General features: G+C 35.2%; 1 protein-coding gene across 5 annotated transcripts in view; it reads right to left on the bottom strand.

Moving 5' to 3' along the window:
- Window positions 1-2,972: 2,972 nt before the first annotated feature.
- The window catches only part of LOC148942486 (methionine synthase reductase-like), a 166,197-nt gene continuing 143,297 nt past the window's right edge, over window positions 2,973-25,872 (bottom strand). For all 5 annotated transcript variants that reach the window (XM_089102487.1, XM_089102489.1, XM_089102490.1 and 2 more), the window contains 4 exons: window positions 25,523-25,696; window positions 12,367-12,578; window positions 7,232-7,464; window positions 2,973-3,105 (listed from right to left, as the gene is read on the bottom strand). In XM_089102487.1, the coding sequence (XP_088958613.1) occupies window positions 3,026-3,105; window positions 7,232-7,464; window positions 12,367-12,578; window positions 25,523-25,696 (699 nt within the window). In that variant the 3' untranslated portion in view covers window positions 2,973-3,025. The remainder of the gene's footprint in view (window positions 3,106-7,231; window positions 7,465-12,366; window positions 12,579-25,522; window positions 25,697-25,872) is intronic.

Raw genomic sequence — 25,872 nt, 5'->3', positions numbered from 1 at the left:
CAGCGTACCAGAGAAACCTATGGTAGAAGTTTCAAGCTCCTATCTGCAAAGCTTTTTTTTTCCCAGGGGTTATTGTATCGAAATAATGGTCCTAGAAGATCGGGAGAAGGTGCATTCGAACGGAACTTAAAAGTTCAAGTGCCTTTTTAAGTGACCAAAAAGATTGGACGGCAACTGGGATTGTAGACATCTAAAAAGGAAACAATGCTATTGTTCTTATATACATAAAACAAGAATATAAATTTTGCAAACAGATACGACAAACAAACTTATAATTTATTCAGAAAAATAAATTGGACAAAATCAGGTAATGTCATTAACGAGTAGCTAATCAGTACCATGTCCAATATATGTATGAGATTCTTTTTGTGTATATATTGCTTCTAAATATAATTTTTTTGTTTGGATTACTATTAATACGAAACACTATTCATAGTTTGCCACCTTGATCTGCATGACTATCTACATTTGAGTGCAACTGGTGACCTTTCTGGGTGACCAAGAAGATTGGAGGGTAACTGGGCCCCTCCCAAGCCTAGTTTTCCCCAAAATAATCTGATGAAAATTTTAAGATAGACATTTTGTTCAGTATACTTAAAGATCAAATAATTATGTCTTTAGGTGTAAAACAACCCCCCACAGTCCGTGGGGAGAGGCCTGTAAGTTATGAAATTTACCCATTGTTTACGTATAGTATTTGTTATCGGGAAGAATACAAACATTTTTTTTAGGGGGGGGGGGGGAGTGTGCCTGGGGTGGATTTCTATACGGAGAATCTTCCTTGGGGGATATTCCAGGGAAATGTTACACTGGGGGAATTTGACAGAATTACTTTATGATCTTTTTTAATTGTCTTACATTCTCTATTCCACATTTTTCATGTGGAGATGTTCCGTGGGAATTATCCATAAGCTTTTTTCCGCGTGTTTTGATTTCCGGGAAATAATTTTTACGGGAGGGGGCATTTCTGGAGTGATTGAGAAACCGATTAGAGATTACAGTCTTATTAAAATGAAAGAATGCTAAGGAGAATTTTTCAGGCTGAATCGTCCGCAAGCCAGGGAGGGGGGATTCTCAACGAGGATGAAACTGCCTAGAGGGAATTTGACGGGGGGGGGGTGAACTTTATGTTGGGGAAAATTTCCATGGAGGAGTTTTCCGTGAGGGGAAGGGATTTATTTCACAGAGTGAGCCAGATTTATCGGCATTATTTGAAAAACAAACAGAAATTATTCCATATATGAAGGGTTGCCCCCTCCTCAATACCTTGCTCCTTACGCTACACGGAGAATGTTTGTCCCAATTTTTTTTAATATCGTCTACTGAAGCACGAAGGCAGCTTAAATAAAATAGACAACTTTTTTAAAGATTCCTGCAGCCTTAGTTTACAGAAATCGGTATGGGAGAGGAGACCACCCTTCATATACGGAATAAATCTGCCAAAATTAATACGTAAATTTTGTTTTAATTTTTCATGTACGTGAGCCAAATTTGGATCTTCATTAGCTGAAAAACGTTCAAAAACTAAATTTAAAAAACATTTTTTTTAACTGAAAGTAAGGAGTAACATTAAAACTTAAAACGAATAGAAATTATTCCGTATATGAAAGGGGCGGTCCCCTCCTCAATGCCTCGCTCTTTACGCTAAAGTTGTTATTGTTTTAAAAAATAGAGTTGTGACAAAGAGTCAAACTTTAGCGTAAAGAGCGAGTTCAAAATAGAACTACCAGAAACTGGCAAAAACAAAAGTACTGCTTCAAACTAAAGAGAAGAGTGCGCTATCAAATGAAATATAATAAAACAAATTAAAGAACACTGAATGGAGGAAACAATGAGTTGATGTGATCATCTTTTGACATTTGATTGCAAAGAAATGTTTGCATGTTTATTCTTTTATTGTTCATAGAATTTTAAAGGTATTAAAAGTTTATGTTTATCGATTTTGTTTGACCATTTGAAAAAAGGCGAGCCACGCCTTTCATAGGCAGCGCAATAGCACTGTCTAAGTAAATGATGATATGACTTCAATACGTTCTTCACCGAGCCACTTCTTATAGAAGGAGCTGTCGTAGAAACTTGCTGGAGAGAGGGTTATTCAATTAAAATTTAAAGTTTTTTTTACTATTTCTAAAATTAAAAAGAGATTGAAGGTCAGCCAACCCCCTTCTTGCTAAAAATAAAAAAAAATAATTGAAAAGAAATTGAAAAACTAAACAAAAACAAAGAATACTAGGGCTGAAGACGGTTTAGCAGTGATTCTTGCCAAAATATCTGTTCTACTCCCGCCGTTTCTGTTTCACTGGCTGAAGGTCATTCTCTTTTTCTTTTCAACGAATTTCTGCTTCTTCAATAATTTCTACCCAGGTCTACCTGGCCTTAGGACTTATTTAAAGGAAGGAATAATAAGATGGGCAGCAATAACTAATTGTACGAAATTAAAGAAATTTATCAAATGGAATCGAACCTCCGATCAATAACAATCCAGAAAAACAAGCAAATGAAAAAAAAAACGGTACTATCCCATTATGCGGGTCTCTCTAAAAAGTGAAGTTTGGTTAATGTTAATGAAATAAAATAAAATAGGATGAATATACAAAAGTTTATAAACAAATTTGTGCTATATATTTGCACATTAGGGGGTGGGGGGTAAAGTCTTGCATATATTAAATACCTAACCTAAACCTGGGTACCTCCCCCCTAAACCCCAAAAAACACAGTTTAATATCGTATACGCAATGAAAACCTTGCTATTATTGCCTACTCTATAGTGATTAACCCGAGAGGCCCGCATAATGGGATAGTACCAAAAAAAAAAACAAATAAAAACAGCAACAATTTTTTAAATGCCAGCCTCCACCCACCCAACCTAGACTTCTAAATCAATTGACTGTAAAACAGTCACCGCTCCTCCCAATAATTTTCTGAACATTATGTTTAAATATACCAACTACACTCTACTTAAGGCAGTAAACTTCAAAAATGTGTCATTATATTAAAACAATTAACAAAAGGTAACAATATAATTTTAACTCCACACATCCTGAAGATACCTCTTCTCCAGCTGCAACTTCCCTATAGTTGCTCTTGCTTCTTGCATATCAAGACCTACAAAACAATAAATACTAATAAATACTGTTAAATATATAAATATAATAATATAAAGCAGGGGCGGACCGAGGCTCATTTTGTTGGGGGGCGATCTTTGTAAATTTTACCGAATCTTTACCTGATTTATGCCGAATTTTCTGCAGAAATCATGAATTTTGCCAAATTTCGGCCGATTTTGCAAAATGTCAGCCGAAATTTTTGCCTTCGACGAAAATTTTACCGATTGCCAAAACCGTTAGGGGGCGGCGCACCCCTCCTTGCCCCCCACGCCTTCGGGACACCCCTGATATACAGATACTAGATAATAATACTAATACTAATAAATACTGTTACAATAAATCTGCATGCAAAAATTTATTCGATTCAAGAGGAAAAAGAACTAAACTTTCTGGCGAAGAGAATTTATCTACTCGTGCCTTAAGATACACATTATCAAGGTCAATCTTGAGATACCAACAAATTTGACTACAAGCATTCTATAGATTGAGAACAAACTTTGATGGCTCTACGAGTTTTTCAGACGGAGGGGGGAGGGGGAATTCACAATAATTTTCCGGAGGGGTTACTAATATTTTTCAAACTTAGCCAAACCCAATTAGGACTGATTTCTTATTCAATAAGTATTATTTTCGGACTGTTTGTAAATAAAGCAGTTTTCGTTCAGGATTAACTTATTAACTATCTATTTACAGTGGCCTGCCTTTTGGATTGTTTAACGCTTTGGAACTTACTGAAAATAATTCTTCCATTATTGATATTTGAAAAATATTAACTAATAATATAAATATATGCAAAATTGTTCTCTCTCTGACTTTACAACAGTTTGAGGTCTTATATGCAAATTATCTATTTGACGGTGGTTACCTTTTTTTATATTTACGAATTTCAGAATCGCTAGTTTGTGGCTTAACAACGCATCTTGACTTCCAAATTCAATGCAGCAGCCCTCCAGCAGCTGTAGTGGAACCCCCCAATTTTCTCTGCATAACCGTTATTACAAATATAATGAATAATGGCAAGCAATGGTGTAAAATTGTACAAAAGGCTTCCTCCTTCTGAGATTTTAAGGAGATTGAGGCACCAAAACACTTGATTTCTACCCTTGTTTTTTATATAAAAATCCTAACCATAATTAATGAAAAAATCCAAAGTTTGTTTATTATTGATTCAACCTGAAAGCGCTTCTGAGGAAAACTTAATAAAAGCTAACGTAATTAAATTAACACTATATTAAATTATAAGCTCAATTTTAGATATGCGCTTAAATTACTCATTTATTTTCTGCTACTAAAATGTCTTTTTCATGGCTATTATTTAAAAACTAACGGATAACTGCAATTGACCCTAGGATTTTTTAAACAAAATTCTGAATCTTCTCCCCGACCTGACCACATTCTAGGGTAGTGAGTGGTGAGGTAATTAGGACTACCTGTTATTAACCCTAGAAAATATAACACTAATTATATAATTTAGGATATTAATTCATATTACCCAAATAAAATTGTATGTATTTAACTTCGAAAAGCGACCCATCTTTCAACGACAAATGAGTTTCCGTAATTAATTATACAGAATGAGGGCCATAAGGCCATCAAGACAGCAAAGTAAAGGTAGATGGCAGCTAGAAAGAATAAACTATGGGACCCAGGGGAAGGTTTTTTTCAGCGATTACCCAGTAAGTGTATCTGATCTATTGTATAAAAAAAAAGTTTCTCTAAGTCACATATCACACTTTAACAAAAGCCCTAATAAACCTCAAAATTCAAGCCACACGGAATGTATAAAGGGAGAATGGATGTGAGATTCACAATTATCACATCCTAAATTCAGATAGTATAATATATGAACAACTTATTGCACAACACAATTCAAATAAAATCTCTGATAATAATCTACCTGGAAAGCGATAAGCCTTTAAGAGTGCTTTGCGTACGATGAAATTGTGAAATACCATTTCACTTGTTTTTTTTTTATTCAGTTACCCTTTCACCGTTACTCAGAAAGGGTCATCTTATTTTAGTTTCGTGTTGTTTTAAGGTTTGGTTTTTTATATTTTTATAAGTTTTATTCTGCACTGAGGACGGTTAAGCGGAGGTCTTGTACGAAATATTGGCATAATTTTTTCACTGGCTGTATATTGTCCTCGTTGTCTCCTTTCTTCGCAATTTTATATTTATATGGCATTATAATCATGGCATTTTTTATCATGGCTCGTTTTCTCCTTTCTTCGCAATTTTATATTTATATGGCATTATAATCATGGCATTTTTTATCATGGCTCGTTTTCTCCTTTCTTCGCAATTTTGTGATCTCAGAAATTAGTTCCTTGGTAACAAGTGCGCTTTAATTTCAATTATTTACATCTTTGACACGTTTTCATAAGCCAATCGTGCTAGTGCTTACTCCTTAAGATAAAAATAACCCACCATTATAAAAGCTGATTTTATTTAAAAACCCCGGGCGTAATTTAAAGCCACTAAAAAGATCTAAAAGTTAAATTCTGTCTGATGGGTTCTCGTCGAGCAAAGCCAGCAGGGGAAAGTGACATCAGGCTATATTTGCGAGGGCTAAAGGCCCGAGTCGGTCCCTGACGAGGGCCAAAGAGTGATCAGAGGGAGGCGACAAAAGTTGATGAAACTGGTTCTTTTGATAGTAATTAAATATAATGAAAATACTATATCAGTATCAGGAATAAGTTTGAATTTCCGAACAAGAAAGTCGTAGGATAGGACAGGGACATACGCAGGGGGGGAGGGGGCTCCGGGCCCCGCCCCCCCCGAAATCTCACGATTTTTTTGATTTTCCCATAATTTTCTGATTTTTCTCACAGAATAATGGGTTTGAAGGATTTGCGGGCCCCCCCCCCCCCCCGAAACAACTTCCTGCGTACGTGCCTGGGATAGGATATTGGTCAGGTTTCTGAACTCCGGTATAAAAAATTAAAGAAAGAAAAGACAAACAACATACAAATCTTTCGAGCCTGGAGATAGGCTCACCAAATGAGCCATTCGGAGATCAAATCACTGAGAAATAAATCGTGGAAACATTTGAAAACAATTTTTATGATTTGGATTTTTTCTCGTTTTTATTCTAATACGCCAATCAAGTGGAGAAAAAAATTTCCAGAATATTTTTGTATTCTATTATGTACTTAACCATGGAGCTTTTTAACAAGATCCAATGATGACAAAAAAATTTACAGAATATTTTTGTATTCTATTATGTACTTAGCCATGGAGCTTTTTAACAAGATCCAATGATGACAAAAAAATTTCCAGAATATTTTTGTATTCTATTATGTACTTAACCATGGAGCTTTTTAACAAGATTAAATGATGACAAACGATGATACTGCTAACCAGAGAAGAACTTGTTAGTATTCCGGTTGTATTTCCAATCAACATTGCTGTATTCACGCCTACCCCAGCCTTGAAGGTTACTCGATTTTTTGGATAAAAATTCACAGAAATATTAGATATTTCGATCACATATGCAGTGAACGTCATCAGTAGTAAAAGTAGTAAAACAGTTTAACTACTGATGACGGTCACTACATTTGTGACCGAAATATCTGATATTTTTTGTGAATTTCCATCACCGTTTGCGAAACACTGTCTATTAAAAGGATTTTATCCCTATTTGAACTTTTATTTATCGTCATGGAAAGGCAGCGTTGTCTCCAAAATTATCCACACACACACACACACACACACATATATATATATATATATATATATATATATATATATATATATATATATATATATATATATATATATATATATATATATATATATATATATATATATATATATATATATATATATATATATATATATATATATATATATATATATATATATATATATATATATATATATATATATATATATATATATATATATATAATAAAAGAAACCAATCCAGATTTTTAGCCAATGCAAAAGAAGCGAAAGGAAAAGCAAAGCAAAGGTTTCGGCAAGGACCTTCGCCAAGCCGTCATCTGCTTTGTCTTTTCTTTTCGCTTCTTTTCCGCTGGCTGAAAATCATTCTTGTTTCTTGGTTTCTGAATTACTTTTATAATTTTCGTTTTTATGAAAAGGAATGAAATAGTAGAGCTTACCTTTTACTTCTGCAATAGAATCAGCAATAGTTTCAAAAACATCCTTAGCCATTCCTTTAGCGTCGCCACAAACGTAAAATACAGCAGCTTTATCGAGCAAAAGTGTCACTATTGATCGCTTGTATAATCGCAATATGTCTTGCACATACCGAGGTCCTGTGGATGGCTCTTTGGAAAACGCCTGATAGAATCGAGTCAACACCCCTGATGCGTGAAGTCGTTCCAATTCAGATCTAAAGAAGAAGACACACATTTAAAAGACGTTGACCAATAGGTAGACATATGAGAAATCTCAAAGTGCAACCTAAATGAATTTGCACAATATTTTGAAAATTTTCTTTGTGCAATCTTTTTGTGCTTAAAAAGATGATATTTAATTTAAGAATAAAAAGGATGCTATTTTTCTTAAAAAAACACGTACGAGACGTCATACAAAAAATACGGTCAATAATTTGATTAGCAATTAAGTAATAATATTACATCAATTTCGAATTTATCTCCTTCAAAGTACTCTCCTTGGCTAGCGATGCACTAATTCCAACGTTGATTCCACAATTACAAACGCTTCCGGAAGGTTTCTTTCGGAAGGGCTTTAGTTGCTCTATTGTGGCCTCTCAATATCTGGAATAGTATGAAAACATTATCCTTTTAGCACGGATTATTTCGGGAATAGCCAAAATCGCACGGTGCCAAATCGGGAGACTAAGGCGGATGTGGAAATACTGAAACCTTTTTTTGGCCAAAATCTGGTGGATTAGAAGTGAGATGCGGTATGGCACGTTGTCGTGATGAAGGAGGAAACCATTGGCTTACTTTTAAATGAGGGAACCATCGCACAGACCCCTACGTGATGTTGAGTTCTTCGAAAGCTCTCGAATAGTCAATCACCTGTTAGAACGAATCATTTTTGCCACTTTTCGTATGATTTTGAGGTCAAATGACGTCCAGAACATTTCTCGTCTTTAAACGACTCATTTCCACTTTGAAAACGCTCATAGCACTTGTAAATAGTCTTCAGAGTCACCACATTATCGCCAAATACCAATTAAAAATTTTATGAGCCACTTTGAACTAGCTCCACTCAGCCTTAGCTTGCTTAAATTCATCAACCGTTATTTCAAGGGATCACACCATAGGACGCATTACTTGCAATGGCCGTAACATCAGCAGTGGCTGGTGAAAAGTTCATTCACAGTATTTTTTTACTACATCTCGTATTTCTATATTCTAAAATATTTGAATCGTATATAACCCTTAAAGATCTAACGGGATCAGAAAGAAAAAGTAGATTATGGATTTAATTTTTATTCAGAAAAAAATCAAATGCCACGAATATCACCCGCAACCTCTAAAAAAAAAGAAAAAAAAAGAAAGAAAAGACAGAACCAGAAGAAAAGTAGATGAAAAAGAAGGTAAAAAGGAATACCATCGATTTCAGAACGAAGGTCTCTGACTCTCTGTGTTGAGGCTTGTGGCCCCTTTTTCCTCAGATAAGTCTCTTTTCCTTTTTTCCTTCGTCTTACCTACAGTGTAATGGTAATTTTCAAGCTAAAACTCTTGTCGCTAAGGCAATAATTTCGCAAGAGAAAATAATTTGGCTTTGTGTTACGATTCTGTGTGAGTCACCACACGGGCGTGATAGATCCTGGTCCACTGATATTTAATTTATGAGAACTAAAAATTCAATTTTAGAGTTTGATACATTGGATTGGCCCGCGTCACACTAGGCCACACCCTCGGCGACCCTTTCTTTTTATGTGTTCATATATTAGTTAGTTCGTTTTTAGAGTTCAAAGTTCGTGTTCAGAGTTCATGTTGAGAAGTCATAATAGATAGAATGTTGGAACCGACATTGGTAATTAAAAGAAAAGTGAGTTATTTCGCTACGACTATATTATATTATTTTACCCAAATCCTGGCGGGGCTGAAAAGAGTATTGAGAATTATGGTCATCGTAGTTGCGACTGGAGGGTCCGTTCCCCCTCCAAAGATATATTTATAGAGGCATTATTGGTGGCCCAGGCTGTGGCACCTTCGGCCAAATAGTGTGACCCTTACCTCTCCCCACGGTTAGTACACTTGTCATACTCCAACTGTTTGTAATATCGGTGCGGAAGAGCCTGTAGAACCATTGTGACCACTCTATCGCGTAACTGTACTCTAGCGGCACCCCCAGACCTTACACTAGTAGCGCTAGAGGAATAAGTAACGGTGCCAGAGGGTGCCAGGGCTTAAATTAACATTTTTCTAATTTTATAGGAGAGGAAAAAGATGTTAGCCCCTAACCCCTGAAAAATATAACAGAGCCAGAACCTACTAACAAGTTATGTTAAAAATAGCTCTAATTTCCGACAGGGTTTTTCGTTACATTTCCGTTGCGTTTTATGAATGGAGGATGAAGATAGGTGGATCCGCGGAAGGTATACCACTCCCAGATACGGTGGGAAGATGTCATAAGGAAGGCTTTATAAGAAACTGGAACTTTATAGGATGGGATAAAGGGTGAGACTTTAAATATATTGGGGTGGAGAAAGGGCAAGCGCAGCTGTGTTGGCGTCAGATGGCTTGGTGCTGGAGTGACTCATTAGTAGTATTAATAGTAGTAGCTTGACCGAGTTGCTAGAAAAAACATACAGAGAAGATTAAGGGCTCATTCCAATATATTGAATATATTGGGGTGGAGAAAGGGCAGGCACAGCTGTGTTGGCCTCAGCTGACTTGGTGCTGGAGTGACTCATTAGTAGTAATAATAGTAGTAGCTTGACCGAGTTACTAGAAAAAACATACAGGGAAGATTAAGGGCTCATTCGAAAGCTAATGTTTACATCTCTGCGATAACACAAGATCAAAATTCCCATTGAAGTCCAAAATACTGCTAGGGAATGACCACCAAAGATAAAATAACAGAAGTGGCAGAAGGACGACACAAACCCTGTCTTTTGTCGTTAAAGCGTTTAAACACAATTCATTGTCAGCATTTCAACATTTCCCTTTTCATTCTTATGCCAAGTAGAGTATTTTTTTCGGGGGGGGGGGACAATCTCCCTAGTCCACCTCCCTAGATACGGCCTTGGCCTGGTATATCAATTCCAAAATAAGGGCGTAACTGACATTAAAAAAACAATCTATTCGGTCTTGGTTCTGTAGTGGGCCTCAATCCAAATTCAGAGTTTTTTTTTATGAATCATACTGGAAGTTGACAATTCAAAAGTCAATAATTCAAAATTCAACAACATCAAAAGTTGTTCACTTTTGATGAACAAAACAAGTTATTGTAATTCTTGATATTATTCCTATTGGCAGGGCACATAACTAAAGCCGTAAAGAGTCAATCAAGCGCCTTGATGATAATATTCCAAACTATTCAGAAAGCAGACTTAAATCAATTTGGCCTAAGTTGGCCTCAAATATCGATATGATATTTGCTGTTAGCGTTTGAATATTCCAAGTTGCCGAACTCAAAAAGACAAGTTTTTTGTGAAGGTAGGAAAAGTTTTGACGATTGTAACGTTTTGTCGTTTACAAGAATTATGGTGCTGCTATTTGTTCTTATACCTAGTATAGGTTTTTTTTCGGGGAGGGGAGTCAAAATCCCCAGTCCCTCTTCCTGGATATGCCCTTGGTCTTGTATATTAATACCTATATAATGGCGTTACTGACATTCCTTCAAAATGAGCTATTCGGTCTTGGTTCTGTCGTCGGTCTCAATGCAGAAGTGTTTTAGAGTATTTTTATGAGTCTTTTGAAAGGCTTGTTTTAACATACATTTATGGGATGCACCGCATAGTCCTTGGGTGGATGTGGAAAAAGGAATCAGAGGAGAAGATCGAGTCCAAACTTTGTAGTTTTCAATGACTTTTGAAAATGTTCATATTTACAATTAATCTTTGGAAGAAAGCAATAGTTTTCCTTGGCTTTCCCTCTTTTAATATTTGTATGAAACAAAATCTAAAATTACTTGAATATTATTTAGTCGTTCTGACAAAGATATTTTATAGTGACGAAATGACGCATGTTAAACTTATATTCTTCTAGAAATTACTGAGATGTTTCTTGTGTTCCAATCCATTTATTGTAAAAAAATAGACAAAAATATTTTAATGAAAATAAGCTAGAAACGCAAAACTTTAAGGACAAGAATTTCGGAGCTATGAGTACGGATACAAACTTAAAAAAAAATTGAAATGTCACGTGCCAAAAAAGAGACACGATATGCGTGCGAGGTTGAGGGCTATTCAGATACTCAAATATATGGGTTCATCCTCTGTCTGAAAATGCCTTGACAATGACGCAACACAAGGCTAAACAAAGATTTTTCCAGAGAAATAAATGTAAGATCTTACTTCATCCCTAAAGAGCTGAACCACCCACAAAAGATATTATGAACACATCCCTTAAATTACGAGAGACGTCTCCAAAGGTCTTAAACCTCAGTTTCTATCCTCAAATTTTTAGAAATTTAAGTTTTGTTAACCACTTTTCTCTTTTTCCCGAGTTTCTTATGCAGCTCTTATATTGAGTAAAATCGATTCTTATCGAGCAAAGCCGATTTTTTTTCTGAGATTGTGAAAAAATTGCAATACGAACTTGGATAAACATTTTTCGTCTCCTATTAATTTGATAATTGAATTTACGAGAATAATAAAACTGACTCTCCGAGGACCCCCTTCCTAAGAGACAACTTACAAAACAGTTGCTAGAAATTTAGTCTCCGAACCCCCCCCCCCCCCCCAAAGGTATTTTTAAGGAGAAATACTCGACACAGAAGACTATGATAGCTGAATAAGCTTGCTAACAATATTGGCAAAAAGAGGAAGAAATGAAAATAATCTTACTAGATGGTGATCAATTTCGATAGTTTTAGGCACATTGTTCAAGCTTAATGAAGAATTAAGATTAAAATACAGATTATGAACTAATTGTAATTATTAGACTCAGTACGCCGAATTTATTTTTGCAACCGCCATACGTACTTCTTATCACCAATTTTTTTTTGCAACATTTGTCAAACTTATTGTACGGCCTATAATTAATTTCTTTTAAAACAATAATTACTATTAAGAAACCGTTTTTTAACTCTAAGACTTACATGCGTTTTTAGAGGCTACCCCCCCCCCTTTTCGCATAACATTTACCTGTACAAATAATCTTTGTTTTCATGGCGACATCCAAAAAATAACCAACTTGCACCCACTATCTGGGATGGGTTGGCCTTTATAAGCTCCTCCCTTTGATGTAGAAAACCAAGAAAGGGCGCAACACCACTGCCAGGTCCAACCATGATTATGGGCGTATCCAATTTCTGAGGGAGGCGAAACGCTGTCTTCGCACGTTGATAAATGGGTAGCTGTAAATATAGAAATTTAGCTTTAAACCATCTACGAGCATATAGTATCAAGTGTATGTGTATCTTTCTGTCCTTTCACTGAATTTGCACATAAACTATGGCAGATACGTGAAAAACGTATAATTATACGTAACGTATAAATTACGTATATATGCGTAAAATATACGAAAAATAATTTTGAAACCATGAGAACGGACATTGGCAAGACAAGTAAAACAATATAAACCAGAGACATGACGTCAACATAACAAGTATAAAAGGCCCGGAGGGGGGCAACAAAACCGTTTTTTTTGCTAGCTAAAGAGTCGGCAAAGCGGTTTTTTGGTATTTAGTTAGCCTCTATACAGAAAATTCAGTGTGCTTTTGTTTTCCTTTTCTTTCTGGCCGTCTGTGGACTGAAAAAAACTACTAAATTAATAGCACTAAAAACGTGAAACTTTTAGTTACTAACCTTGAAGCCTCGCAAATGGCAAAAGACTATAGACCCCCCCCCCCCCTACAAAAAATTAAATTGCATAAAATCGGTTAAAATAATATCATGATTACGCCATGCGAGGGCGAGTACACGAGTTGCCAGCCATTGCGATGAGCGACAAAAGGGACAATGGCCGAAAGCCAGAGCCAAGGTCCGTAGTACTGTCCAATTTAAGTGAGGGCACATAGTCAGGATAAAAAAAAACTTATAATTTTATATGATATGCATGAAGCTAAAATGTCTTAAAAAATGTTTCTCTTTCCTATCACAAGGAACGAATACAGGATATTTATGAGAACTAAATTGTTGGCGTTTTGACAATCTTAATAAAATCTACAAGCACTCTATATTGAGTCTTCTTAACTTAAAGTCTGTTTATTATAAACTGTCTAAAATCACTATCCGTACTTGGTTTCTTATCTATATTAAATATACTAAAAAACTTGGATAATTTGAAAGTAAAGAGCCACTTAAAACTAACATAGACTTCCCCCCCCCCCTTAACCCACGCTCATCACGAATAATTTTAATATTGTGCTTTACTAGAACTAATGCGTGTTTTCACAGTTTTTCTACAATATGGCCAACCTGGGATAATTCTTAGCGAAAACTATGTAACAAACTTATTGTCTTAAAGTATATTAGATATTATTATTTAATTGATATTCTTATTATATATAAATTCTGAATTTCTTGTTTCTATAATCTTTTTATTGTAAATTCCATTATCTAATTCTTATTATCTAGAAATATACGCGTATGCGGGCGTCGTGTAGGTATTATTCTTACTGCGGTACAGGTATATGCAAGCCACAGCACAGATGTAGGAGGAACCTAAAATCTCTAGTTTATATGATTCCCCCCCCCCCAGTTTCTTGCAGTCTTCATAAGAGTTTGTGTCTTTATTTTCGCTTGTTTAGTATTCTCCATTAAATCAAAATCCTAAATACGCGCCAGCACGAATTGAAATTACAAAAAGCGAAAAAATGTCTACAGCACCAGCCCCAGAAGCCTTATGACGGTGCAAAGTAAAAACCCAGATAATGTTTAAAGTACCAAGCAAGTAACAATTAAAGAACCAATAAAATCAGATTCATTAAATTGATTAAGTACATATTATTTTCATAATTGATTTTCACAAATTACGAAAAAACATGGATTCAATTTTTAGTTGAATGCAGTTGCAGTGCAGATGCAGTTGAAGTTATGCAGATAGCAACGGGTACGAAATTAAAAAAAAAGGGTAGAAACGTGAGTGAAAAATCAGAAAAAATAAGCTACAAATATACGGTACCAAATAGCTTAACAAGCTTTACTTTGAAGGCATAAATTTCCTGACGAAAATGCGACATTGCCCCGAAAACCTCATAATTTTGAAAAAAAAGAAGAAAAATCTTAGGAGATCGTGGTTTTCAATTAACAGACTTAAAAGGGGTCCAGGGGGTAAAAAATGTCTTTGCTGTCCTCCGTACTTCAAGAATTTTACTGAGAAGTACTAATTGGAATTAAGATAAGATTTTGTTCATAATCAATAGACATACAATAATACACTGTGCTAGTCCTCCCAAAGGCTCGTTGGCCTGTAATTAGGGGAGTATATACGGATCACAAACTCACAATAGCCAATTACTTAATAAGATAAAAAAAAACAAAAAAAAAAAAAAAAAAAAAAAAAAAAAAAAAAAAAAAAACAAAAAAACATTAAATGAAAAACTATTGCCAGCCATTCAAAACACAAAAATAAGCCACGAGAAATACTCACAGTTACAGAAAGAAGAGAAAAAAGGAAAAGTAAAGAAAATATAAATAAATAAAAACTATATAGAAAAGTTTATTAAGGAAAAATTAGAAATTTATTCTGGCAAAAGCAATGACAATTAATCGCATGAAAACAAATATTTTTTTACTAGTCTTTAAAAGGTGCCAAACGAGTGGCATTCTGGAGCCGCATCGGGAAGGGTGTTCCATGTCAAATGACACGCAACAAGAGGATTGAAATCGGATCTTATTGTTGGTGTATGGGGAATTTGGATATTTAGAGAACTACGGATTTGACCGATCAGATACAAAAGAAAACGTAAATCTAAGGGACCTAGGAATATCACCATGGAGCTGAAGAAAAGTGAAAGACGCTCAGGAAAGAATATAAAGTTTTTCAATATCAAGTAACGGTTTAGTTTCCGAACGATTTACATCCTGGATAAAACTAATAGTTTTATCGTAAGTATTTAGAAGCGGGTTGAGAAAAGAAGTGAATGTAGACATCCATATGACTGGGCAATCGGAAACATAAGAATGAATTAAGCTATGAAACAGGATTCTTAGAATTGGTCCTGGAAATATATGTTTTAGTTTTCGTAGAATACCGAGGTTTCTGCATACCTTCATTTTAATCAAATCAATATGGTGTTTAAAAGATAAATTTTCATCTAGGAGGATACCTAGGAAACGGACATGCCCATCCTTTGGTCTACTAATAAAGCCTTTGAATGTATGAATTTCAGATAATTGAGGACAAGCCTGAGATATACGAGAAAAAACTAAAAAACTAGTTTTAGAAACATTTAAGTCAAGAGAGTTAGCATCAAACCAAATTGAAACTCTCTCGAAGAGGTCCACTAACTTTGTACGAACCTCATCCTCTGTTCTCCCAGAAATAATAAGGTATCATCGGCAAATAGTGTCATCGGCAAAGGTAACAAGAAAATCCGAGGTATGCAAACTATAGTTATGAGTACGGGAAATGTTGGACGACATAGACGACAGCAATAAAGAGGTTTTTATTTCTAACTGCAAAAATTAGGTTATTTATATAAATTAAAAACTGTACTGGCCCTAAAACTGACCCTTGAGGGACCCCCTGGTCAACACTTGATGGTGAGCGAAAAAGTGGATCAACAAAAATTATTCTACCAGACATGAAAGACTTGAACCAAAAAAACGCGCTACCTCTTATGCCAAAATCAGAAAGTTTAAATAGAAGAACACTGTGGGTTAAAGAATCAAAGGCTTTACGAACATCCAGAAACAAAGCAAAAGGGAGTCTAGGGCAGAGTGAAGATAATTCAGTAAAACTGCACAAGCATGCTCAGTAGAATGCTTTGCTCGAAAACCAAATTGAAAATCGCGAAAAAATTTTTAGAAACAAGAAAATTATTAAGAAGAAAAGGCATCGCCTTATAAAATTTTTTTCTAAACACGGAAAACAAAGAAATTGGCTTACAGTTGGGTTGATCACTTCGTGTCCCCCCCCCTTATATAATATGATGACTCGAGCATACTCGTGAATCCTTTGGACAAAACCATGCTGAAAAGAGAGGTTAATAAGTCTTGTTAAGGGAAAAATAATGGAAGGAAGTGTGAACTTAATTACTTTAGTTGGAGTATTATCAGGGCCAGGCGACGAAGAATTTATCAATGCCATAACAATTTTAGTAATTTCTTTCTCTGTCGCTGGTTCCAAAGACATTGACCTCATACAAGGTGTTAAGTTTCCTTGTCTTATCTTACTATCTTCCAGTCTTACCACAACTTAGAATAAGTTCAGGCTATGATAATGACCTACTTCAGATCGGCTATCTGTCATCGAATATATTGACAAACAATGCAAGAATTGTTTATCTGAATGTAACAGTAGAAAGCAACAAAGGTCATCTTGACATTCCCTACTTGAAAAAGAGAGAGGCCAAAAGGAATGTTTTTCTAGGCGAAGCCACTATTTTTATAGGTTCGGAGACTGTTCTTCAAGAGCATTTGTATTTACCAATAAAGAAAGAAAATATTAGGAACGAACTCTATACGATAAAAAAAAAGAACCGACTAAGGGACAAAATTTACAGGAAGTATGATTCTCTTTTATTAATAGCTTCTCTATCGGACTGTGGCTCACGGAAATTTATACTAAACAAAAAAGGAAAAAAAACAACTGGTTACACATAATGAAATAAGGCAGACTGTTTTGGCTAAGGTCAAAGACCATTTTTTCCCAAAACTATGCTTTAAAAATTCACTTAGTTAATCATTACCACTTTGGCGCAATTGCAGATGCGTAGTTACTTAACAAAATGTAGGATAGGCCAGCCGCAATTACAAAAAGAAAATTCAGCAGTCTCAAGCTCACAGTTCTACCACACAACCAGTAGCTAAAGCTCTAGTACTACCTCACGTCGTATATTCACAAATGCAGCGAAATATTCAGCTGCAGACATTTCAGAAAATTCAGCAGTCTCAAGCTCACAGTTCTACCACACAACCATTAGCTAAAGCTCTAGTACTACCTCACGTCGTATATTCACAAATGCAGCGAAATATTCAGCTGCAGACATTTCAGAAAATTCAGCAGTCTCAAGCTCACAGTTCTACCACACAACCAATAGCTAAAGCTCTAGTACTACCTCACGTCGTATATTCACAAATGCAGCGAAATATTCAGCTGCAGACATTTGTAGTTTATTCCTTCAATTAAAGAAAGTATTTTCCCTGATCAGATTTTTTGAGGGAAAAATCAAAACAAAACGACCAAATATCCTCTATTTTGAGCACATACAATTGCCGTATATGGGCGTTGTGGATCAGTCTAGCTATAGGTGCAAGTGTAGCCTGCAGCAGGCAGGTGATGCTTGGTTGGCAAGGCTATATTCCCTCTAATTGTGAATCGAAGCTTGGTTGGCAAGGCTATATTCGCTCTAATTGTGAATCGAAGCACGAGGTCTCATTTTCAATCTTGTTTTAATTCTGATTTTTGGTACTTTTCACATCATTAGGACAGAGCCGTACATATCAATCACTTGGCAACCTAATAAAATTCCCAACATCTCGAAACCAGAACAGAAATCATGACTACTTGCATCTACGACTGCGACTACTTGTGACTACGACTACTTGCCAATGCTACTAAGGTAACTTGTGACTGCGACTGGGAACACTTGCGACTACAGCTACTAGCGACAACTGGCGACCATGACTAGTTACGACTACGACTATTATGGCTATGACTACTTGTGACTGCAACTGCTTGCGACTGCGACTACTACTAATACTACTTCTAATACTTAAACTAAAGCTATTGAATCAAATTAAAGAGCGTAAGTGTATCTTGCTGGTGAAAATGTTATAGTGCATTCAGGTATTCGAAAGGGCTTAGCTGCAATATCTCAGGAATGGCTAAGGTTATTAAGCTGAAAATTTCAGGGAATATTGAGGAGGATGTTGAACTAAATCAAAAGACTCTATAAGCATATATGTGCTCGAAAGGGCGTATCTGCAATATCTCAAGACCTGTTAAGGATTTGAAGTTTGAACTTTAAGAAAATGTTGAGGGGGATGTTGCACTAAATCAAAAGACACTGGGTTAATCCAATTTGTCGAAAAGACATATCTGGGCGTTTCCATATTGATCTCAGGTACAACTACGAGCATTAAGTTGAATCTTTCAGGGAATGCTAAGGAGATACCAAACTAAATCAAAAGGCACTATATGCATCCAGGTTGTCAAAACATCACATTTTTAATATTTCAAGCATAATTAAATAAGGAATTTCCGTTGAAACATTCACAGAATACTGAGAATACCTGAGAAAATGTTTAACTTAAAGACACTATGCACATTCTGGTTGTCAAATGGGCGTAGCTACAGTATCTCAGGAACGACTAGGATTATTAAGTTCAAACTTTCAGGAAATGTCAATTTTGATGTTTATCTGAACCAAAAGCCACCATATACATTCTGGTTGTTAAGGGTATGATGTTGAAACTTCTAGAGAATGTTGAGGGGTGTGTGTGTTGAAATTAATCAGAAGACACTACGTGCATCCCGTTTGTATGGCGTGTGCAAAATCTCAGGAAAAGCTAATGGAATTAAGTTAAAACTTTTGAAGAATGTTGAGGGTCGACACTGAACTTAATCAAGATACACTATGTACATGTAACTGTAAGTAAGGAGCGAGCCGGCTCAATAGTAACCGAAACTCTAAAAAACGGGATACCAAAAGATACATCAAAAGAATCAGATTTTTATGCTGATTTCAAATATATAAGTCTCATCAAGTTCAGTCTTACCCATCAAAAGTTACGCGCCTGAGAAAATTTGACTGATTTTAGAAAAAAGAGGGAAACAGTCCCTAAAGGTCATAGAATTTTAATGAAAATCGCACCACCCGATTCAGCGTATCAGAGAACCCTACTATAGAAGTTTCAAGGTCCTATCTGTAAAAATGTGTAATTTTGTATTTTTTGCCAGAGGAAAGATCACGGATGCGTATTTATTTATTATTTTTTTTTTTTCCAGGGGTGATCATATCGAACCAGTGGTCCTAAAATATCACGGGAGGACTCATTCGAACGGAAATTAAAAGTTCTTGTCCCCTTTTTAAGTGACAAAAAAAAAAGGAGGGCAACTAGGCTCCCTCCAACGCTCATTTTTTTCCCAAAGTCACCCGATCAAAATTTTGAGATAGCCATTCTATTCAGCATGGTAAAAAAATACAATAACTATGTCTTTGAGGATGACTTAATCCCCCACAGTCCCCGGGGGAACGTCTGCAAGGTATGAACTTTGCCCAATGTTTAGGGGGTTTTCAGGGGGATTTTTTCTGGTAGTTGTGGGGTGGGGTGAGCCGGAGTTTACGTGGGAGGATCTTTCCACGGAGGAAGTTTTCATCGGGGAAGGGACATTGCTATGAAGGGAGCGCCGGATTTCCCAGCATTATTTAAAAAAACGATCAGAAATTAAATAATAAAAAAATAATTTTTTTAAGTGAAAGTAAGGAGCAACATCAAAATTTAAAACGAACAAAACTTATTACGCATATGATTGGGTTCGCCCACTAGTCATTATTTCGCTATGTCCGCTAAAGTTTTTTTTGTACTTTTATCAGAGCTATTTATTCTAATTAACGGCCTTTGTGATTAAAAGGTCATTCTTAAAGAATTGGAACAAAATTTGAACTTTATCGTAAAGAGCGAGGTATTAACTAGGGGGCGAACCCCCTAATATACGCAACAAAATATACGAAATTAGAAGTTCGTTATGTAAGTTACGTCAGAAAAAAACAAGTTTTTTTTAACTTAAAGTAAGGAGCGACAATAAAACTTAAAACAAACAGAAATTATTCCGTATATGAAAGGGGCTGTCCCCTCCTCAACGCCTCACCCTTTACGCTAAAGTTTGACTCTGTCTCACAACTTTATTTTTTAAAACAATAACCCCCCCCCCCCGAACAAAATCCTGGGTACGTCCTTGGCCACACTCCTGTTTGTAGTATTTTTGAAAAAACCTGAGATTGAAAAAAATACATCTTTTCATTCAGTTAGAATCTCATATCAGAAGATAATTTTTAACGTTACGGAACCATACGATATTACATCGAACATTGACTGGACCTATGTAGTAGCTTTGTCACCATATTGTTTAGAGTATACACTAAATTATATATTATTCTTACATTATTGGTATAGCAACATCCTCGTTCAATTGTGTTCAACAATATATAACATATATTTTATGTTTTTGTTTGTACTAAATTATTTACTGTTTAGAACTTCGTTGGCTTATAATAAAAAAAAACTACAGCTTACCAGATGCGACTGTCTTTCGATTTTCCTTTCTTACCATTAGTCGCAGAGCCATTTTTCATTTCTATATTATTTCTTTTTATATTTTGAACGCTATTTCTTAAACCACACTCTTCTTCAGCGTGAGCAAAAAAAATGTTTAAGGAAAATGTCAAAAAAAGGCAAAGAAAAAACAAAAACAAATGCGGAGAGTCAATGTAAAAAAGAAACAATAAAAACCGAAGAAAACTAAAATTAAAAGAGGAGTAGCTCTCAGTTTTTGTTCGCTCTGAAGAAGAGTGGCGGTTGTCCTTTCGAAATATTCACTTTGCTTTTTCAGTATTTTCGTTTGGCCATAAAAAAAAACAGTTTAGTTAATTTCTTTATATTGTATATTTTGATTGTTTAATCTCTATTTTATACTTTTCTTCCGTTGATAAAGGCTTCTGGTCGTGAAACCAAAATGTCAAAACTCTTATTAGTATCTATATTTTGCCATATATTTCGCTATTTTAATTAAAAGTTTAATGCCTAATTATCATTTCATTCATTTTAATTACAAACGGACAGGCACACTGACTCGAGTAATTCCAGTGAGGCAAGTCTTCCAGTATCACTGAATTTTTCCAGAATTTCCTGAAATCTCCCAATTAAAGTTCATAGACGCTTTCCTAGACTGGCCCATTTCTAAGGTCTAAAATTCTTAGCCTTTGAGACATATCTTAAGTTTTTAAAGCTTTTCTGTCTTGGAAACACAGAAAAAATCATTCATTTTTATTCATTCATCAAAAACCTTATCTTACTTACAACTGATCGAAATTACAAAGAAAATAAAACGTACCTAAATGTTTTCAGTAGATACTTTAATAGAAATTATCATTGCAAACCTTAATCTTCATATGGATGCACCTTTCACACTTCAAAGGGTAGTACGGTAGAATATCAGTATTATAACTACAATAAATTTTTAATACAATTTTTGAGATTTTTTTTTATACTAGTTCTTTTTTTTAAATATTGGATTTTTTTTAGATACTATAGTGTATTGTAATGGCATTTAAGATATTATCCGTATTCTAGAATAGTATAGCAATATAAACAACTTTTATTCAATTCTTAAGGCTTTTTTTTGCAAATTTGGACGTTCAGTCCATCGTCAACATGTTGGACATTTTGGTTTAACATCAATAAATTGTCAATTTCAAAATAAAAAATCCTTCCCCCCCCCCCAAAAAAGAGGTTTTAATAAATAAAAATTAAGCAAAAAAAGGAATGAAAGTCCCGCTCAAATCCTAGGAGTGTCCTATGCAAAGCCAAATGACGACCAAAAAGGACCATTTTATGCTTTTCTTGGTGAAACAGAGGGCAAAACGAACAAAAATTCCTTCTCTTCTAGGTTAAGACATATTTTGATAAGAGAAACTGACTGAAACTAACAGTGCTCAAAATAATAATACTTAAAATCAGAAAACCCGAGGGTTAAAACTAGGAAAATAATAATCATTCCGCGTGAAGACTAATTTCAAAAATAATGTCATAACGGCTATTTTTTTTTCTTTTAAGCGTTTACCTTGAAATTATAGCATTCCTCTAAATTAGGGCGGTCCAAACCAAACTACGGCCAAATGCTACAAACAAATGTTTGTGGCTTGTTGCGGTTACGTCGATCTTATTTTTTTTCGACCTTATTTTTTTTTCAGAAAATTTTCGGAGTATTTCCTTCGTAACTACATTTCCGCGAAACCGGAAGCCAGAAATAGAAGGCGTCAATTGTGGGGAGGGGGGCAGGGGAGGTCAATCGCCCCCCTCCTCTAAGATTTTGAAAAATACTTTTTATAAGTGGATTTTCATTGAAAAATACCTTTTTTGGTATTTGAATTGAAATAAATGAAAAAGCGACAAATTTGCCCCCCCCTTGATTTTGAAAGATACATTTTGCCTCTTTCCAAGTTTTCTTGAATTGTTACCACTGGTTAAATTTTTTAAATGAATCAAGGCAGAATTTGAATTAACATTGAGTACTGCTAAAAAAAAAGGAAATCGATGACGAGTGGAACCGCCGTGCGTTTTATGAAGAAGGGACTCGAAAATACGGTTTTACTAACGCTACTACTACTACTAACAGCAAACCGCAGCACCAAACCGCCTGAGGCTAACACAGCCACGCACGCTCCTCTTCCATCCCAATCTATTCAAAGTCTCCCTTTTTACACCCTCCCACAAAGTTCCCATTTATTTTAATCTTTCTTTATGACGTCCTACCACCCCAGACGAAGACGACCTCCTTTCCGTTTAGCCCTAGACGGTTGGCCGATAAAAAAAATCTTCGGCAATCTGTCATCCTTCATCCGCACAACGTGCCCTAGCCATCTCAACCTTTCTTTCATTATAGCCCTAGAGAGCGGTATTGAACCACATTTTTCGTACAGCCTATTGTTTGAAATACGGTCAGTCAGCCGGGTACCCAGAACAATCCTTTAGCAATTTCTCTGGAAAACATTTAGCAAATCTTCGTCTGCTTTTCGGAGCGCCCATGCTTCAGAGCCATATTTGACCACTGTCATCACTGTAGCTTCTAATAGTCTAATCTTGGTTTGTAGACTTATCTTTCTGTTCTTCAAAACTTTGTTTAACTGTGAAAGAACACCCTGTGGCTTGGCTATTCTAATTTTGACATCTTCACTGCTCCAACCGCCTTTACTAATAATACTACCAAGGTAAGTGAAGCTGTCCACCTGATAAATGTTTTCATTACCCAACGTCACCTTTTCAGCTTCACTTATTCCTAGCCTTAGTAACTTAGACTCCTTAACATTAATTTTTAAACCTATTCTAGCACCCTGAACTCGCAAAACCTCTAAAAGTTCATTCATTTTACTCTCACTTTCATCTACGTCGCTTAAATCGTCAGAACAATCTAAGCCCAGGAGACTTTTTCCTCCCCATTTGATTCCGTGGTCTTCCATTGCCTTTCCAGTGAGGGGGATAGAACAGAATATTGCTTAACTCCTGATTTAATACAAAACCAGCTGCTAACCTCATTTGCTACCTTAACCGCAGCAGAGTTATTCTCGTACATAGCAATAATCACTTTAATGTATTTGTCTGGTATACCATACAAGGATAAAACCTTTACTAAAACTCTTCTATCAACAGAATAGAACGCTTGCTCATAATCAATAAAACTGAGGACCAAAGGTGTTTGATAACACAGGCACTTCTCAATTATAAGCCTGAGAGTGAAAATTTGGTCGACACATCCTCTACCTTTTCTAAAACCGCACTGCTCTTCTCTTAAAACTTTGTCTACGGCATCTCTCTGTCTAAAAAGTATCATATTACTAAGTAATTTACTACCTACAGAAACCAGACTAATCCCTCGATAATTACCACACTCACTTTTATCACCTTTCTTATAAAGTGGCTTAATTAATGTTTTCCTAAAATTTTTAGGGACTTCTCCTTTTTCAAAAATCATATTCATAATCCTCAGTAATTTATTTATAACCTCATAGTCATAATATTTAAGAAAATAATTTACCACACTATCACTACCTGGTGCCTTATTATTTTTTAGTACTTTTATTATTGTCACTAATCCTTCCTCACAAAATAAATCTTTCTTCACATCCAAGGTATGACAAATTTTTTCATTATCCTCTATATTTCCTTCAACTCTATCTCGGTTTAGCAAATTTTCAAAATGTCCTGCCCATCTCTCTTTAATTCTTTGTTTGTGCTAATTGTGGTCGCATTCCTATCTTTAACTGGGCCAAGTCCGGATTGACTATTCCCACTCGCTTTATTAACATGCCAGTACAATATTTTACTATTATGCCATCTAGCTGCATCTTCCAGATCCTCAGCAGTTTTATCCATGGCTTTGACTTCACACCTCCCTAGTTCTTATTTTAATCCTTTCTCCACTTTCTTTACATTCCTTTTGTTTTCATATGATCTATCACTCATATAATTCTTGTACAAGTCCTTTCTCCTTTCTATTAAACATAAAGCTTTTTCACATAAATTCGTTTTACTAATGTCTGAGACAATCATTATTTCTTAAAATTGTAGTTAAAGTATATATAATATTTGCCACCCGCTTTAGCAACGGAGTTTAAAATGAGGTCCTCCGAAGAAAAAGTTAGCCCATCCCTCCTCTAAATAATTGTCATTGTTAAATTGTACATTACACAAAGCCAAAGTAAAAATCTTTTAAATCTCATAAAATTTGTGATATTTAACCAAACACAGAGATTATTGTAGCCGTACGGAATACAGAGTCAATCAAAGATATATTTTTATTTAACTAATCCCCATAAATTCTTATTATTGCCCAGTCCTGCTCTCAATAGTTGCATGATTACACGAGGAAAGACTTTCTTTCCTTTTTTAATATACAAAAAAGGAAATACCTCTCAATATCCATAAAAAGTTGAGATTTTTAGCAAAAATGGTAGATTATAGTAACGATGTGGAATATATATTTAGTCAAAGATACATTTTTATCTGACTAATACTAATAAATTCTTATTACTGCATAGCCCTGGTGTAAATAATTATCGTAAATTGCATGATGGATGACTTTCCTTCGTCTTTTATTAGCCAGAAGATGAACGGAAATCTCAAAAATTTCACAACAACTTAACATATTTTTAGTAAACACGGGAGATTATAATAACAAAATGTGACACTTTTTATCTTACTAATAACAAATTCTTACGTATTTTAGGTTCTTGAATTTATATATAATTAACCCAAAATACAACAACCCAAAGATAAACAAATCAGTAGGCCTACTTTTAATCAAATATAAATAAATGAAAATTATAATAAAACAATAGAGTAAATGGTAGATGAATAAAAATGATATTTTTGGCAATGTAAATTTATTGATCAACCAAATCCATGAAACTACCTGTATTGACTCCAAATTGAGATTCTCCAGTTGTTCTTCAACATTGTCGGGTTTCCAAAGAGGTGAAGTCAATTGACTAATCCAGCCCGTCGCAACCCCTTTTCTCTCCCTCGTTCTCCCATCTGTAGCAGGAAATTCGACAATTTTGAAAACAAAAGCTAAATGATCTGGATCCTAGAATTGGAATAAGGGATACAAGGATATGAAATAAGGGATAGAGGATAAGGAATACGGATAGGTCAAAGCAGATGTACTGTAAATGTTTCCCATTATTCCTATACAGAGAATCGCGTCATTTGCTGAAAAACTTTTACCCCGTATCACAAAAACCCATAGATGCAGCCTTGGCG

The sequence above is a fragment of the Artemia sp. Qi Xiang Cuo genome, chromosome 16, assembly GCF_049724085.1.
Source record: "Artemia sp. Qi Xiang Cuo chromosome 16, ASM4972408v1, whole genome shotgun sequence".
NCBI classification, from domain to species: Eukaryota; Metazoa; Arthropoda; class Branchiopoda; order Anostraca; family Artemiidae; genus Artemia; species Artemia sp. Qi Xiang Cuo.
The sequence above is the reverse complement of the archived record's forward strand: the minus strand, read 5'-3'. Positions and strand labels throughout refer to the sequence as shown.